Here is a 19,158-nt window from a genome sequence, read left to right as displayed (position 1 = left end):
ACTAGTAAAATTGTTTAACAACTTTTGAGGTCTTATTGTTCGGCTCGCTAGGTCTTTGGCCTAATCAAATGAAAATGAGAGATAATATATGTATCCCATGTTCGTATTATTGATTTTTATAGTGTATTGTAATTATAAAAATTATACAATAAATAAAAACTTTCAAATGTTAAATTTAGTCACGTTCTTGTTTAAGTTACCATCTGGAGTAATAATTACATGTCGATTATATTGAATTATTTTAGCATTGAATTAAATATGATTTAGTAAATTAATTTTTTTTCATCTTTTGAACTTTAGGAAATCTTAGTTTACCTTTTAGTTATCAAATAAAAATCTAGTTTCTTATTCAAATTCAATAATTTATTTATTTTTTGAAAATTGACTCTTTTAATTTATATTCTATGTATTGAAATTGAACTAATGTTAAATGATTTATTTATTAAATATATTTTATTAAGTTTGTTGATTAATGTTAAAATATATTTATTTTTATTTAAACTGTCAAGTTTATATTTATATAATTATATTAATTATTGCTATGATATTGTACTTTTATAATTTAAATTTGAAAAATACATTATTTATTTTTAACAGATTTTAACAACTAACAATTATTTAGCGTGAGTTTGATTTAGTATAAAATCTAAGTCGATAGTTAATCCACCGTTATTAACACTACAAATCCGAAAGAATTAGTAAACGTCCAAAGCAAGGTCAATTTCGTCAATACCAACATTATACTCCTTGTCAAATACGAGTACTATTTACATTCGAAAATCTATATCTATATATTCCTTGTGTATCCCTAATTTAACAGCAAAACAAAAAAACAGAAACACAACGCAAATCTGCCACACAACAAATTACCCAGAAACACAAAAACAAACACCCACTTGATTCCAATTCTTCAATTTCTTTTTCATCGATCTGGGCTATAAATTAAATCTCGGAAAAATATTTAAAAAAGATTATTATTATTATTCATTATTGAGATTTTTTCATTTTGATGATTAAAAATCATATCTTTTAGAAGAAAACGTGAAAAGGGGAATTGGGTTTCCTTCAATTTTGTGAATTGATTTGTGGGTGATCATTTTCTTGAATTGAGATTGTGAAATTAGAGTTCTTTTTTAATGGCGGTCAATTTAACAAAGTTTGTAGATAAAGCTTATTTAATGGCGGAAGGGGGATCCAGATATTGTTCTAAGAAATCTGATGATTTTTGTGGAGATCTTTGTGATGAGGTAATTTTTATTTATTATTATTTTTTTTTGAAAATGATTAAGTTTTAATTATATGTTTATGTGTATGTATAATTGTATATCTAATTGTCCATTTATGAAAATGCATTTTGATTTTAAATGGTTTAATTTTTATAATTATTTGATTTCAAGGGATTTCCTTAGTGTTGATATAATAATTAAAAAGTGGTTTGAGCTGTCAATTTCAATATATTACAATAATAAGTTTTGAGTATTTTAATTTAGTGATTTAAAAAAGTGAATAAAGTTTGGGGCTTGATCTTTGGAATTAAAGATTGGAACTTATTTTGTTTCTATCATTTTTCTTTGTTTAGTTTTGCCTTAAAATTCTCGATAACTTTTTTTTTTCTTGATATCTAGCACCTAAACCTTTAGACTGATTTTCTCAATTTGGTGATATAAATTTGAAATTTGGTAATTAGAAACACAAAAGTATTGTTAAAGTTGGAACTCTTTATGGAAACATTTTATGCTGGGTGTTGATTCTTACTTTGTTGTGAAGAATCAATACTTATGGTTCACAAATGTTCTTTTCAATCAAAGAATCTTGGTTCTGAACTTCAAAGGGAAAATGGTAATAAGTAGCAACTTGGTTATACATTATTGGTGGATAAACTTTAAAAGTTTTTCTAAAGATCAATCATTTTGGTTAATTTCGACCAAAAAACTTGTAGTATGCTATTGACATCTTTTGAAAATAAGATGGTTTTAGTAATAGCATTAGCAGGGTCAGGTGCCCTGAATATTTTGGGGTTTCGATGTTCTTTAAATGTTTTTGCTGTTTCTAATTGTAAAGATTTGAAGTTAAGAAAATCCTTTTGTTTTATTTTTTTTATGTTAGGTGATTGACTTAAATGTACTTTCGATTTGCAGGATTCAGGGAGTATTTCAACTATATCAAGAGTAAAGTGCATTCTTCGCGGGTTAGATCTAAAAGCCCTAATACTTCTATTTGTGCTGGTACCAACCGTCATCTTTGGATTGTACGTTCATGGTCAAAAAATCTCTTACTTCTTACGCCCATTGTGGGAATCACCACCCAAACCTTTCCATGAAATCCCACATTATTATCACGAAAACGTGTCGATGGAGAATCTCTGTACACTTCACGGGTGGAAAACCCGTGAATTTCCAAGACGGGTTTTTGATGCAGTTTTATTTAGCAACGAAGTTGACCTCCTCAAAATAAGATGGAATGAATTATACCCTTATATTACTGAATTTGTACTCCTAGAGTCAAACTCGACATTCACTGGAGTACCCAAACCCCTGGTGTTTTCTGGCCACCGTGATGAGTTTAAATTCGTGGAGCCAAGGTTAACTTATGGGTCAATTCCAGGCCGATTTCGGAAAGGAGAAAACCCATTTGTTGAAGAAGCTCATCAACGGCTAGCATTGGATTGGCTGTTAAAGAGAGCCGGGATTGAAGATGACGATTTATTAATTATGTCGGATGTTGATGAGATCCCAAGTAGACATACCATCAATCTGTTGAGATGGTGTGATGACATACCTCCGGTGCTTCATCTTCGTTTGAAAAATTATTTATATTCATTTGAGTTTTTTATGGATAATCATAGTTGGAGAGCGTCGGTTCATAGATATCAATCGGGAAAAACAACATATGCTCATCAATCAAAGAAAACAACATATGCTCATTACCGTCAATCGGATGTGATCTTGGCGGACGCAGGGTGGCATTGTAGCTTTTGTTTCCGTCGTATAAATGAATTCATCTTTAAAATGAAAGCTTATAGCCATAGTGACAGAGTGAGGTTCAAAAAGTTTTTGAACCCTGATAGGATCCAAAAAGTGATTTGCAAAGGTTCTGATCTTTTTGATATGTTGCCTGAAGAGTATACATTCAAGGAAATCATTGGGAAAATGGGACCCATTCCACATTCGTATTCGGCTGTTCATCTTCCTGCATATCTTCTTGAAAACGCAAATGAATACAAGTTTCTCTTGCCCGGAAACTGCTTAAGAGAAAGTGGCTGAACCCAACCTGCTGGCTGCACCCGAACCTAAAAGGTTATAAAGGTTGTGACATTATTGTTTACATGGCAACCCCGTGAATCATCTAAAGATTTTTAGATGCTGCGGGAATGGTTATAGAGCGGAATGAGTTCATGGATTTGAGTTGATACTGTACATAGTCTTCTTATTTATTTTTTGTTAGTTTGGGGAGGTTGTGCTTCAGCGGCCTGCTTGTTTATTAATGGCCATTGACGCTAATCTCCTTGTTATAGATTAGGAAATTTTGAACCAGGATGATTTTTTTCCCCACATATGTTTATTCATTTTGTGTTGTTCTTTATGGTGTCATCTGTCTTTGAAGATGGTTTGTTGCTTCTGTGACTACTTGTTATAATCTTTAGATCTCTGAATCCTTGATTGTGCTATGTTATCAAGTACAGGGATCATGTCAATCGTCTTGGTAAATGTCTTGAAGATTATAGGAAAAGATTAGGATATCGTCATGAAATATCCCAGTTAAGTCGTATATACCTAAGTCAAAAGACTTGTGTTCCTGGATGATTTGAGTGGAGAAAAGTTAATCTGATTAAACAAGAAAAGTACAATGGAATGTTTGATGACAGCGTGATTGATTCTTGGAAAAATTGAGAAAAATCATGTGGAAGATTAAAAAATCTGATTCTTATGCTTTGGCATGTCTTCAAAATTGGTGTCCTTGTTGCAGCTGTAGCTTAGAAATTTAGAAAAGGGAAATGACACTAGTCATTGCTTTCAATGTTTAAAAAACCGGTATTTTAATTATACCGGTGTGAAAAAAGATTCCGGTATTATCGGAAATACCGGCGGGTATGAGTATTTTAATTTATATTAATTTCTTAAATAAAAATCCTACACAAGCTGTTACAATTTAACAAAAATTGTTTAAAATACAATTATAATCCACTCAAGAATAATACCAAATAGATATTTCGTAACAAAATATAAGTTTTAAAGTTCACAAATAACAAAAATATTTAAATAAAATTAAAGTATCGGGTCAAAAATAGTTTTAAATTCAAAAAATGAAAATATTAAAAATATCGAAAAATACCGAGAATACCGGAAATACCGTCCGGTATTGAATAGTGAAAATACCGGAAAAATAGGGTACCTCTAATACCGGTATTACCGGCAATACCGGTCGATATTTACCGGTATTTAAAACATTGATTGCTTTTCCATACGTTTGGTCCGTTTTAAAAAGTAAAGCAAAAGTTGGCAATTGTTATTGTAATTGTAATATAAAAACATTCATGACAAGATATATTATAAAATATGAACTGTAATTGCTAAAAATATAACCAATTGTGAACGCACCTATGGAAAAAATTAAAATAAATAAATAAATAGTCAAGGCTAGACCACCAGACATAAGGTGTGTTCAAGATCAGGCATCCGAAAAATCAGATAGTGTGAAATTCGAATATATGAATATTGGGTTGTGATCATTTGAAAACTAAAATTTTTGTGAAAATTAGAAAACTACCAAAATACATTGTGATCTGAATTTAACACAATGTGTTTTTAATATGTTTTTCGAAAACACATTGTGTTAAGTTCATATCACATTGTGTTTGAACAATTTTCCGACTTACAACGCTATTAAAAACATACCGTGATTTAAAACTTAACATAACGTATTTTAGGTTACACAATAAAAACATATTATGTTTTATAAAAACACATTGTGTTAAATTTAGATCACAGTGTGTTTTGGTCACTTTTCTAATTTTCACAAAAAATTTTGTTTTCGAATGAATATTTCACATATAAATATATCTATAAATTTCTTATAAATATTGAAACTTGAAACTACAAAATCTTCAATAATCATTTTAAGTCCATTAATATTTTACTAGTCATATTGAATATCTATTATACCATATATAAGCATAGTTGCTTACAAGGATTTATAGATATGAATTTATGATATTCAATATTCATGTATTAAAATAATGTAAAAAGACATTAAGTACTTTTTAAAACTTTACAAATACACTTTTTTGATATCCAAAATTTTGAGAAATTACTCTATAAATACGAAATACCGGATATATGATTTTTTGGATAAATCCTAATTGGATTTTCAGAAACTGGATTTGAATACGGATACACGACAACTAACCTAATAGCTTATTAACCAATCATAACTTTCAATTTCATTAAATTGAAAATTGATGATCTCATTATTAATTTAATAATAAATCAAAAATCATAATAATCATTATCCAAATATATTAGTATATTATAATTATATTAATATTTATAGAAAAAATCTCATTAATTAACCAACTCTTCACCAGCTGCCACTTTTTAAGAGCAACCTGGGTTCGAATCTTGCCAGAGGCAGAGTTGAATTTAAGTGGTTGACTTACCTTAACACTAAACCTGCGGAGAGTTATGTGGCTACCAATTCAGTTCATGGGATCAAACGGTTCCTATCAATCTACCGGTTTTTTTAGATCTCATTAATTTATATTTTTTTGTTTTCCATCATTAATTTTGTAACATCCTAAAAATTTTAGACCAATGAAAATTAACCTTATTAATAGTTTTGACATTAAAATAATCTCCTAGCATTTAATTTTGAGTTACGGGGTTGAATTAGTTAGAACTTCATCGGATAACGGGTAAAAATACACCTTTTTATTTGTATGAGGCGTGGCACTCAGGAGGAGTGCCAGCCATTTTTCATTTTATGACTCGCCCTTTTTCTTCCACTTAGTCCATCCATCCATCTACCAAATTTCTTCATCATCCATCTTCATATTTATCTATGAACTATCATAATTCCACACCAAATCAATCAAAGTTTCTATGTGATAATAATATGTTCTTCTTTTCAATTAAATTTGGGGTTAAATATGAGTGTGCTTCATTCCCTTAATCAAAGAATCCTTCAAATAATAATAATATCAAAGTATTTTAACAATAAAGAAAATTTGGGAATTTGGTGGTGTATGTGAGGGTGAGTGTTGAAACATTCAAGGAAGAAGAAGTGGAACACTTTGTGATATTCTCATTTCCAACTTACATTCTTGTATATTTCTCTTTTGAGGTATGTTTAATCTTGATTATTTGGTTATATAATAACTAGGGTTCTTGAGGTAGTAAGAATTGGGGGTTTTCTTGAAAATGAGTTATTTGCTTAAAATCAAGCTAGGGTTCATGGAAATTGATAAAATTGGGGATTTTCATGTGAGTTGGCTATGTGTAATGCTTTTCTAAATTCTTGCTTGTAATGGAGCATATTGATATGTGATTGCATGAATCTTTTGATGAAAGTGTTTTAGTCATTTTTATGGTCAAAGCAAGAAAATGAAGATTTTGAGTAGTAATGTAGTTGACCATATTGAAGTGATTATGAAAAGATGAAAATAATGATTTTAGAGTAACTTGTAGCATGGTCATATTGATGAGATAATGAAATGGTAATTTTCGTATTCAAATGAGTTATGGCCATGTTGTTGTAAAAGTAAATTAAGATTTTAAAAGATGCCAACTTTAAAGAATGATGAGAATGTGAATTATGTAAAAGTTGGGTTGGGCATCGAGATGCTAGTAAAGTTAGTAATGTATGGCTTGATAGCCTTGGTATGAAGTAATTGAACTTGATTACCTTATATGTATAAATTGTGAATTATTGCTAGGTAGAAAGCAATATGATTGTTAGATGGTCATCATGGATTTGGTTGTCGCGAAGGAGGTGAGTACTCTTGCATACTCTTATATGTGCGTTGGGTCGATTACCATATGATGGTGGATTCCGTGTGTGGTAATCGATTCGGCGTTAGGGCCTAATTTTGAGGCCGGGGCCTAAGAACCCCATAGCTGAGATGAGATAAAGGCCTAAGAACCTATTGAGATTATTGTTTAGCGTATATGGATCCATGTATGTTTTGTTAGCGCAAAGGTGAGTATGCAAGTGATGGTATGACGATGCCATTGGCTACATGTGATAGTCCTTTGTGTGTTTGCCCTCCTTCGTGTGTATAAGCGTATGCAATGGTATTCACTAAGCTTTGGCTTATTCTTTTAATTGTTACCCTTTTTATAGGTTGTCCCAGATGTGGAAACAAAGACAAGTATTTGAAGTTCGAAGCTAATTATGGATTTTAATGTTTTAGCTAAATGCGGAAATTGGTAATATTGATAGGACCCGTAGAGATCCCTTTGAACTAGTGGCTCTCGGTACAAAGATTTTATTTTGTGACTTCTTGGTTACATATGGTGTATTTCAGAATTTGGTAAAGTTGTTCTTTTGTAAGTTAAAGGTCAAAATGTTGTTTTGGATCATTGGACAAAACGGGTAAATGAACCCATTTTATGTTAAAATGTACATTTTAGCAAATGGAAGTTTTGAAAAGTGTGATTTAATAATAATGTCTTATTTGAGTCATGAAGTCTTGAATTGAAATGATTTGTATGGCGTCATGGTGTAAATGATGTATTTTGTCAAGTTGGATAAAGGCGGGTAAACGACCCGTTTGGTTGTTTTAATGTAAATTTCAATGGTTAAAGTTTCGAATGTATCAATTATGTTGCAATATGTGATTTTACACTTCTTGATGTTTTGGTTTAAGAATTTGAAGCATGTAATGTGAATATATGGATTTTGGGTCAAAATGGGTTTGTGCAGAAGTTTGTGGAGTATTAGTCTGTTGTAGACTAGTTTATGGAGTATTATTTTGTTGTAGACCAGTTTGTGGAGTATTAGTCTGTTGTAGACCAGTTTGTGGAGTATTAGTCTGTTGTTAAAAAAAAAAATATCCTTATTTTTCTATTAAATTGAGTCGTGTTGTTACAAATTTACATTTTTTTACCCTCACTAAATACTTAATTTATAATTATTACAATGTGAGTATTTCGTTTCAGACTTTCATCATTTAATTAGTTTTAAAAATCAACATTTAATTTCTAATTTCTTTTTTCCATAAAATCTTTTCTTTTTCTTATACTATATTGTTAAGATTTTTTTAGTAAAGAATGGAAAGGAATGGGAAGGGAAGGGAAGGGAAATTTTTATAAAATGCATTCTTTAAATCTTTTAAAAGGTGGAAAGGGGAGGAGAGGAGAAAAGAAGGAGGAGAAGTTACAATGTAAATTGCTTCAACATCTTTCCTCTCAAAATGGGATGATTTGTTCCCCTCTTCTTCCCTTTCCTTTCTTTATTAACAAAAACTAATGAATACAGAATATACTAAAAGGCAGTTGTTCTAAAACTTTATTAACCAATCACAACTCTCGATTTCTTAAAGTTGACTTTTGTTTTTTAATTTTGACTTTAATTTACACTTTTTTGTTTTCAACAACAAATTTACACTTTTTAACTATTAATCCTAATACAATAGATAAAGAATAATAGCAAATACATATCCAATAGAATAATAGATAATATATATTCAATAGAATAATAGCTATTATATATCATAGTTACACGTTCTATCATATAAATATAAAATTAATTACTATAAAATAAATATAATTTAATGTAAATATATTAAGATTTTAAAAGTAATTGTACTACTATTCTTGTTTCGAAGTTATTTTTTGTAATTGTCATGACACATATACGAAAAATAAAACATGTAAAAATGTAATATCTATAAAAAAAACACATATAACATTGTCATATTCTAATTATAATATTTATAATAAGTTTCATCCAAAAATAAGATATAATTTTTAAAAGTGTAAAATAAAAATGTAATATCACCTTGTGTAACAATAAATCAAATAAAATGATAATGACCTATTATGATTTTTTAATATTTAAATATCGCTAAGTATGTCACAATCTACAACTTTGATGAATATATTATAATTTTGTAATATTCAAATATTATAGTTATGTTATGTATGTCATAGTAAACAACTTCGATAAACATATTTTAAAAAATATTTAACTATAAAACTTAAAGTTTTATAAAATAGATCAACTTTTTATTAATAAAAATTGTAAATAAATTTTAAATCATAATAAACTAACATCTAATATTTTAAAATTGTAAGCTCGTGTTTATGACACAGGCCTAAAATCTAGTAGTATAGTGTTTCGAAAACAAAGTTCAGGTTTAAATAGTTATGAAGATTGGAACCTTTACAAATCGCTTATCTAAAAGAAGTTGATCATTCATTTAACACCACCATTACATTAAAACTCAGAGTTCATTTTTCTATACTTGTCGACTCGTAGCTTTTGACTCGACTCGAAACATGACTTTTTGACTCGTGACTTGAAACGTGAGTTGACTCGTAAGAATCAGGACATTTATAAATGTTACATAATATAGTATAATTATACATATGGCGTCTTCATAAACAAAATATAAGTTCATTATCTTAATGGATTTACCAAATATTGCATATTTAATAGTTTTCCGTTATAAACTTACAATTTATCTGCAAATTCATAATAAGAGATCAAAATTATATAGATAACACAAAAAATAATGTACCATTAAATATAACATAGATCATACATATAATCATAGTATCAAACTACAAACCACTAGGTAATAGCCTAGTGTGCACCAGTCGCTATTTTCTTCGAGTCTTGTCAAAAACAAACTTGAGATAATCAGGGGATTATTAAGTGGTTGAGAATTACCTGGACACTAGCATGGCTGGGGGATTAGTGGGTACCATATGGTACATGGGATCAAGGAGTTCCCATCCAGTTACCTTTTTTTTCAAACTACAATGGTTATAAGTTTGCGACTCGTGACTCGGTCCAAGTTCACACAGTGACTCGTAAGAGTTTGGACAAAAACGAGTCACTTAACGAGTCGACTCATCTTTTGTGTAAATCGACTCGACTCGTGACTCATAAGAGTTTAACAACTATGCATTTTTCTCATTAAGGTTACTTAGGAAAGATGAATCTTTTGACTCGGTCCTAACTGTAGTATCCTTGATTCCTTGTGATAATTTCCGAACCTCTTGCTTGAACATCCTCAATATGCTATCTAAAAGAGTTCAAACTAGAAACCTCTTGACTATTGTGAAGACATCAGGTTGTCGCTTGACCACACCATTACATTACGTAGTACGCTAAATTATCAATAAAATTTGAAAAAGATCAAGATAGTTTTGACAGTCCAGCTAACAAAACCGTTATTACCTGTTATCTAATTCGTTTGCCTACCTATCTTCTTACCACTATTGGAACATACCTGACAGGCTGACAATAACTTATTATAAAAAACAGCGATAAGGACTGCTCATAGTTTGAAGGCATAAAAGCTTGATGGGAATGATAGGGAAGTCAAACTATTTTGTTTCGGTTATCCATATATATTTTCGCCCAAACAACTGTCGAACATATATAATAAGATGCCTTTCAACAAGGCAATGACAGGAGACTATCTGCCTGCCTAAATTCCAATAGGCTAATTTTCTATTTGTTTATAGTTAACATCAAACAAATAAATAAGTTAGTAACTAAATTAGTTATTATCATACTACTAATAAAAAGGAGACCCAAAAGTAATAATGACAAATGATGCTACAACGTATTTGTTTAATGTCATCGTCATTAGTCAACTACCAAATAACTTTTCAACCTCTTATTACCATTGCCCGCCTCTTATAGGTGTACACATATGCTGACATGCACACCCAAAACATACTTTTCATCTACTATAACATAGAAGTGGTCAACAAACAAATTTTGTGAAGCGGTATTACTAAATATATGATTTGTGAATTGTGACATGGATACCATAAGTATAACTTGGTGACCAAATCATAGTTTTTTAATCCGAATTGCTCCTGTAGTATTTCCATCATCACCCAAGATTAAAAAAAAAAACATCCGTCATTCACATAAACAAAATATCACTTAAAAAGATGGTTACTACTGAAAGCTTACAGCACATATCTAAATAATAGTTGTCAAAGGCGAACTCAAAAGCTCAATGACCCCAAATATGGCCTAGGCGAGAGGCGAAAAAAAGACAGACCCGAAAAAAAAAAGTAGGCGCACTTAGGTAAAAACAAACCAATGCCATTCATGTTACCAAACACCATTAAAAAATTACCCAAAATGCATTTAACCAAAAAGTTCAAAAGAGCTTGTTTAAACCAAATTGTTCAAAACCCATAATGCATTCAACTAGATAAATGATTTTCACCAACTAAAGAATTGAGAATACCCCGTATACATACATTTAGGAAGCTCAATGAAACTACTACAGATTCCATAACTCATTACATATATTGCAGCTTAGCTATTAATCTTGCCACGTTGCTAGAGATCCTAGCTTGCTATATACAGTTCCCTTTACAAATTGGGAAAAAACAAACCTAATGTGGCAGCATCAATAATCTATACATATCACAACAAGCATGCATCTATTTTCTATGTATAAAAATGTTTTCATTCAGTAAAGTTTGTAACCAGTTTACATGGGATTTTGGGCAATTCACAGTCCAGGCCTTATCCCGCCTCAGCAGGGCCATCTAAACCATCAGGCGAAGTAGAGAAAGAGGGCAGCCATATTTCTACACGAGTCCCTCCTGCTCCAAGTGGTGCCTCCATGCACCGTGGGGAGATCACTCTGAGTACACAGCCATAACTTTCCAATATCTCCCGCGCAACAGTTAACCCTGCTACAAAGTTCCACGTCATGTTGTCTTCAATCATACCTTTCGATAAGAGATCTGCTCCGAATGGTGTCAATGAATGCATTTGTGTCTGCAAAGATGGAAATGATGTTACTTGCTTCTATATTAACTCCATAATCACACATTTTTCATCTTGTAGCTTCCATCTTCATCCCTCACTGAGCAAATCGAGCACAACCATTTTCTTATATTTTGAAAACTAGACTACCAAACTATTGACAATGGGTCTATTTGTTATGGCTCAGTGCAGCAATTTATATAATTCAAAAGACGGGTCAAATGAGTGGCAAAGGTCAAACAGGTTGAAAGCCATCTAAAATCTGCATTACCACAAAAACCTCCAAAATCAAATTATTTAAGAACATCATTGAAATGTTTATATAAGTGTCCAGATTAAAACCGTCCGAACTCAACCCAGCTTCAATCCATGAAAAAAAAAAAAGTTAGCATTTTCACCCAAACAGGTTTTGACTCATCACTCTGACACATGCCCGGCCCATCTATTTTGACACCTCTTATGATTAACTATAAGAATTAGAGGTGAAGAGTCTACACACCATGTAGTGCATGTCAGGTCCATTATCGTCAATAATGATAAGAGCACCGCCAGCTGGCGCTGAGGTGCACATAATCTCAACCATTCCTCCTACATTCGTACGCAATAAAGCATTCTCGATTAGATTGCTGAAAGCCTGGCGAAGAGCGGGTTCTTCAACCGCAACTTCCAAAGATTCGGGAAGCTCGCCTATTTGTATGAGACGTTGCTGCTTATGGGCCAGGGGTTTAAGGGCATCCACCAGATCAAAGAGGATATCGGAAGCATTGCACGACCTTTTTTAACATGGAAGCCAAATATTAGTTTAACCATCCAAAATTAAATGCAATGCTTGGCTAAGAACATAGTAGTTTTGATAAAGTATCCAGCAACTGATGAAATGCTCTCCAATAAGAAGAAAATACAAAAACATACGTTACAAATTCAAAGTAATTACTTTCAACTTTTCAAGTAATCCTTATTAATATGATTTGTTGCATTAATTTTAGATTCCGTTCACCAATTGGTCCTTCGTTTGTATAATTAACTTTGCTAGGTATATGATAACTAATCTATAGTACATTTTCCATAAGAACAATGATAGAGCAATTACTAATCAGCCTATGGTCAATCACCCGGAAGGTTGTGAGTGAGTGGGACCTATTAATTTACACCAATGGATGAACGCCATGCGTCATTAGGTTGATTATCAAGTTGCTCTATCATTTCTCTTTCTATAATTAAATGATATTGTTATTCAATGATAAATGTCATTTGCATGCATCAATTTCAGATCTAGATTTACGATAAAATTTTGTCACTGACGCTGTAAAATGGTGGAGGTCATACCTAATATTTTGACCTAGCAAAGGTGCAAGAGTCAATGGTGGCATGGGCATTTCCAGATCCTTGGATTTAGAAGAAAGAGAGAAGGGTCCACCATAATCGTGGCCTGTAGCAATAGAAGTGTCCTTTGGGAAGACATTGGATAACTGAGATCTGACTGACTTGTGGGTTGACTCATCTATTTTCATCAGGTTCTCTTCATTGTAGCGAACTATATTTGTCTGAAAGAAATCAGAAACTATTAGTATTCATTCTCTCTGAAACCCATCAAAATTACCAATACACGAGTAAACAATAATATGTTCCCAGGCAACAGCAAACCTTGGTAATATGAACAGCATCTTGGAGTTGTTGAAGAGTTTCTTTCATATGGTCCCCTAATACCATAATATCCTCGGCAATATCATATGAAACCTATAATTACATATTCAAGGTATCACAATGCTAACTTCAAACAAAAATTGAGCAGACAATAACATGTTTGGGCACACACCTCATTTTTCTTCATAGTGACTGATAACATTTTGCTTAAAGTACGAATGCTAGAAAGTGGACCACGAATCTGTAGATAGACATACGGGTATAGTATTGTCCAATATGTTTTATGTACAGAATAATAAAGAGAAACAAGGAGTTCAAATTTGAGAAAGTAAAGAATCTTACTTGCTCAACCAAACTATTCATCCTAACATTATTTTGCCACGAAGATTGCTGAAGTAACATTGCTTTCTGTAGAAAAAACATAAACATATAAGAGAATTTAGTCACCCTAAAATTGTTCTAAACCATGATTACCGAGTTTGAGGGCTATGTAGGTTTACTTTTTTGACTGCTTGCATGATTCTTCCGACTTGGAAGTTGCAATAATCAGCTTTGTAATGTTTGGACTTTGGATAAGCAAGACATTTTTGTAGTTATGACTTATCTGCTTAATAAAGAGTCAAAGGGTTGGTTTCGTATTAGCTTATCTAAGGGTAAAAGGCAATGGCCAAATCACCAATATACCCCTATTTCAGCTTAACTTGAGGGACTTCTGCTCCCATTTCATGATGTGTCTAAATGTATCATAAAAAGTCTTATTCGATCATATTATCAGTTAATTTCTTACATAATGAGTGTTGAATCAGATGTTATACTCACACACACTTAAACACACAGTTTTTCACTAAGTTTCTGATTAATTAAAACTGAAAATACAATAAGAAATATATAGGCAAAATATAAACCAGTTAACCACTACCCCTAATATTCCGGCCAAACAAATGACCACGAACCCACTAATACCTACAGACTAGGTAAACATTGACCATGTAGACTAAACTACTAAATAATAAAACCACAAATACTTTAGTCACCCATCTCCACGTGAAGACTTTTAGTGCATATTCATGCACCTAAATAACTAAACTATACGATGACATTTATTTTAACACCCTCTCTAAATGTCATAGTCCATGCTTCCATGTCAGGGACATGCTTAAACAATTTTCAAACACTCCCTCTCAACATCCAATTTCTTTTCAAAAACTCCCTCTTGAACATTTTTGCCTTTTCAGATGGTCCTCGAACTATTCTTCAAGTGATCCTCGAACTGTCCTTCAAGTGATCCTCGAACCTCTCTTCAAGTGACCCTTAACCTTCAACTCAACTCATTCAATTGATAGAAGGGATACCATGCCAACTGCCTTCAACCAAATTCAATCAAAGGATTTACCGAGATCTGGTCAGATCTTTTACCACTGCCTTTGAATGAATTGTCTTCCTTCGGTAAGCCTACATCATTATCCTGACACACAGTGATAGCTCTCCGACACACGGAGATTCACAGTCATCCTGACACACGCGATGATGGAACTTCAACATTGACCAAATTTCTACTCGAAGGTGTAACACTGTAATACACAATCACACACGGAGGGAACACCATCTTCACACAAAATATGAGCTCCAACCTTTTCTTACTTCATACCAACTGCCATGTTGATATTCTGGTGCTATTACTTATGAGAAAGAAAAAAAAAAACAGATGTGTAAATTGTAGGCAACAAACGAAAAGAAAGCACACTCAAACATTGCGAAAAGTAATGACCCCTCCTTTCCTTTTCTTTCTCTTGAACAAAGCATGTCCATAGCTTCACGTGAACTTTGCTCGGGTATACTTCTTCACCGGGGCATCTGGTTTCCTCCTCCGGCGTTCTCTTTTCGGGCAGCCACGCACAACAACACAAAACAGCACCAACCGTGTTTCTTTCTTACTGGTAAACACGACAATAGCACTCTCTTATTCTACTTCCATGGCGACTAACAGCCATGAGTCACCCGCCACACAGTCATATCAACTTGTACTCTGCTTGCTACAGCGATTGACATAAGTCACCATCAGGTCACCATCTTCTACTGTTGTCAGCCTGTGATCAACTCATCACGTACAACCCTTATGAACCAAAACCGGGTTCCTACTTCTTCTTTGACGCTGCTGCGTTTTGCCCCGCAGCCAAGGGCCACACCCTTTCTCTAAAAACAACACTCCAACCGGCCTTTAATCTCACCGGCTCTAATACCCATTGTTGAATCAGAAGTTATGCTCACACACACTTGAACACACAGTTGTTCACTAATTTCTGATTAATTAACACTGAAAATACAATAAGTAATATATAGGCAAAATATAGACCAGTAAACCACTACTCCTAATATCTCGGCCAAACCAATGACCACGATCCCACTAATACCTATAGACTAGGTAAACATTGACCATGTATACTAAACTACTAAATAATAAAACCACAGATACGTTAGTCTCCCATCTACACGTAAAGACTTTTAATACATATTCCATGCACCTAAATAACTATACTATATTATGACATTTATTTTAACAATGAGGATTATAAAACACTAAATTATCTAAAATTACAAATTCAAACACCATAAGAGGTAAGGACATAAAAAACCTATCTCATGCAATCCACGCCTGTTACAATTGATTATCTAAATCTAGTTATTTCAAGTAGTGCACATTAAAACGCCATCTGACTCGTAGATTTTGAAGTACCGGGCTTCTTAATAATTAGACACTGTCAATATTTGTAGGTAGTAGTATTACAGAAATTACTGACTTGCCAATTAATATCAACACTTCATCTCAAAGAAAAATACAATTGAAGGAACTTGAACTTAACCAAAACATCCAGAAAGAACTGGTAAATTACCTGGTCCATAACATAAGCCATGGCAACAGAGCGGGATATACTTATTGCATTTAATCTCTGTTCAGCAGAGAAATTGTGTAACTCCAATGTTTTATCTACGAAACTTTGGATTTCCCATGATTTTGAGACCCCATATGGGTAGACAGCAAAAGATTCCTCAGGTGATGGGCCTTGTTTCACATCATCATCTTCCTTCCGCAATTCCAATTTTGGAAGTTCAGCAACCAAAAATCCCACAACAAAAGGATGTTTCACCATAGGGAAAACCAAAGCTCTGAACTCAGGAACAAATTCTGCCTACAATTTACATTAATATCTATCCTAAATTGAACAAAGAACAATCAGAAACAAAAGAAATTACTATATCTTATCTTTATAGAAATAGAGGTAACATAAAAGGGTACCTGCTGTTTCAAAAGAGAAGCTTCTGCTGCCCTTAATCCTGCTGGGACACTAAAATTGCCAATTACCACTAAAACATCAGCTACATTCCTTCCAGGATAGACAGTGACTCTACGTAGCTCTAGCATATCCATAACATAACTCCCAGCTGGTCTCACATAAACCTGAAGATTCATGGCGCACTATCAGGATTCAAACTCGATTTCATCTCAAGCAAGCTAAGGTGCTACTTAAGATTTTGCGTTGGAAATTATGAAATGTATTCTTTCCATCTAAATGTTTTTAAACATTATAATTAAATCAGTAATTCTCAAAATTAGAACCCCTATTTCAAAAGATACTGATACTACCGCTTGAGTTGAAGATCCGTGGTTCCAATGCCATTCCTAATTACTACTAACATAAAGCGACATTCCTTTTTATCAACAGTAACTCTACATGCAGTCATGCAGATTCATAACAGATTATAAGAATACAAAATATGCAAAAAAAAGAAAAACAAAAAACAAAAAACTACATAGCTTTTATCTATAAACTTGATAACATATTGTTTCATTTTTAAGCAGGCGTAATTAAACTTTTACGAAAATTTCATTGTGTGTAAAAACTTTTCACCTTTTGAAGTAACAAATCATTATTTCTTTAACAATGTATGTAAAACTTGTGTAACACATACTATAGTGACGTAGCAGCAGTATTAACGATAACATCACCAATTTACAAGCAATGGGAGGTTAGTTACATACATTGATAACATAATAAACACATGTTACATAACACAGGTTTACAAAAAAAGAATAACAATTAGCTAAAACTTTCTTTAACGCCTTAATATAATAATTTCAACTACTAAGGAATGAGTATATAATACATCTATATATGCAGGCGTTGAATGCATAGCTTGAAAGCTAAATTTGTTACATTTAAAATGATCATTATGGCCTTAGTATAATAATCTCAACTACTATCAAGTTTGTATATAATACACCTATATATCACATTTACTATTAAAAAAAAAAAAAAAAAAAAAAAAAAAAAAAAAAAAAAAGAGAGAGAAATTATAAACATTAGATATACCGATAAAACAGCGTGTGGATCGACGATATGACGAAAGAGGTCCAACTGCTGAGCACAAAGCGACTGGAAATCGGAGCTCGGAAGAACTAAGGATTTATTCCGCTGTTCAATCCTCTGAATGAATTCCACTGGAGATGTTGAAGATTTACGAATGGCGGCAGCCACTGCTGCAGCTGACGTCACCATGACCGGATCATCATCATCATCATTTTCTTCTTCTTCTTCACAAAGGTTTCCGTTACCGTTAGTGTTAGTGTTGCTGATATTAACTTGACGGATAAGGTTAGGGTTCCGGCAGTGGACGGCGGTGGTTGTTGATGACGGCTTGTGAATGAATTGATGACGGAGATTGTGATTATGAAACTGAGGAGTGATTGAAGTTAAGATCATTGCTGCTGACTGTAGAGATAGATATAGAGAGAGGGAGGGAGGGAGGGAGATAGTGGTGGTTGTGGCGGTTATTGGTGAATTTTGCCCAAAATTGGATTAGACGGGGGTTATCGAGTCCCTGTAGTGTTCATGTAATTGGATACTACCATTCTGTCCGGAACTCCGGATGGATCACCCTATCAATCAAAAAAGTCAAATTGGATTTTCATTCCTGTTTTCTTAGGTGTTTCGGTAATTTTTTATTTTCATGTCAGACATCCCTAATATTAACAGCAGTTGATGTAAAATAAAATATAGTTATCTAATTAAATTTTTTCATGAAACGACTATTTGTCAATTTTCAAAATTATTATCACCATTTCTTTTAGTCTTATATTAACAATCAGCCTAGTGTATATTAAATAAAATACAATTGTTATGACATCATTATTTTATAAAAATAGTTTATTTGTCATTTCTAAAAAAATTTTTGAAGTTTAGTTTTTTTGTTTATATATTTTTTTTGAACGACAAACTTTTTTTGTTTATATTACTTATGATATCATAAGCATTTTATTTAAAGCTTTTAATTTTCTTTAAAAACTCTAATATTTTATACATGGTTTTTTAAAATTTTAATTACTTAAATAATTTTATCATAATAGATTTTTAAATTATTCACATATTATGCTGATTAATAAACTAATTATATTTATTTGAAATATAAGCTATAAAACTTTTATTAATAAAGCCCGGGTTGAACCCGAGTTAGATAGTTAGTTAGTAATAAACAAAGAAAAATAATATC

The 19,158-nt window shown here is 32.3% G+C and overlaps 2 protein-coding genes across 2 annotated transcripts; one reads left to right on the top strand and one right to left on the bottom strand.

Moving 5' to 3' along the window:
- The first annotated feature begins 845 nt into the window (after nt 1-845).
- On the top strand, nt 846-3,582 carry LOC122595813 (beta-1,4-mannosyl-glycoprotein 4-beta-N-acetylglucosaminyltransferase-like). The gene is made up of 2 exons (XM_043768262.1): nt 846-1,247; nt 2,139-3,582. Exons 1-2 carry the CDS (start codon nt 1,137-1,139, stop codon nt 3,261-3,263), a joined length of 1,236 nt encoding a protein of 411 aa, XP_043624197.1. The 5' UTR covers nt 846-1,136; the 3' UTR covers nt 3,264-3,582.
- Nucleotides 3,583-11,427: 7,845 nt separating this feature from the next.
- Nucleotides 11,428-18,521, bottom strand: LOC122597754 (chloroplast sensor kinase, chloroplastic). The gene is made up of 9 exons (XM_043770322.1): nt 17,982-18,521; nt 16,907-17,068; nt 16,503-16,799; nt 13,954-14,019; nt 13,784-13,852; nt 13,612-13,704; nt 13,294-13,511; nt 12,467-12,740; nt 11,428-11,979 (listed from the first exon to the last, which is right to left on the bottom strand). The coding sequence occupies exons 1-9, from the start codon at nt 18,369-18,371 to the stop codon at nt 11,722-11,724; spliced, it is 1,827 nt and encodes a 608-aa protein (XP_043626257.1). The 5' UTR covers nt 18,372-18,521; the 3' UTR covers nt 11,428-11,721.
- Between the last annotated feature and the right edge of the window lie 637 nt (nt 18,522-19,158).

This window comes from Erigeron canadensis, chromosome 4 (genome assembly GCF_010389155.1).
Source record: "Erigeron canadensis isolate Cc75 chromosome 4, C_canadensis_v1, whole genome shotgun sequence".
NCBI lineage: Eukaryota > Viridiplantae > Streptophyta > Magnoliopsida > Asterales > Asteraceae > Erigeron > Erigeron canadensis.
Note: the sequence above shows the minus strand (reverse complement) of the source record. Positions and strands in the feature narration are given on the sequence as shown.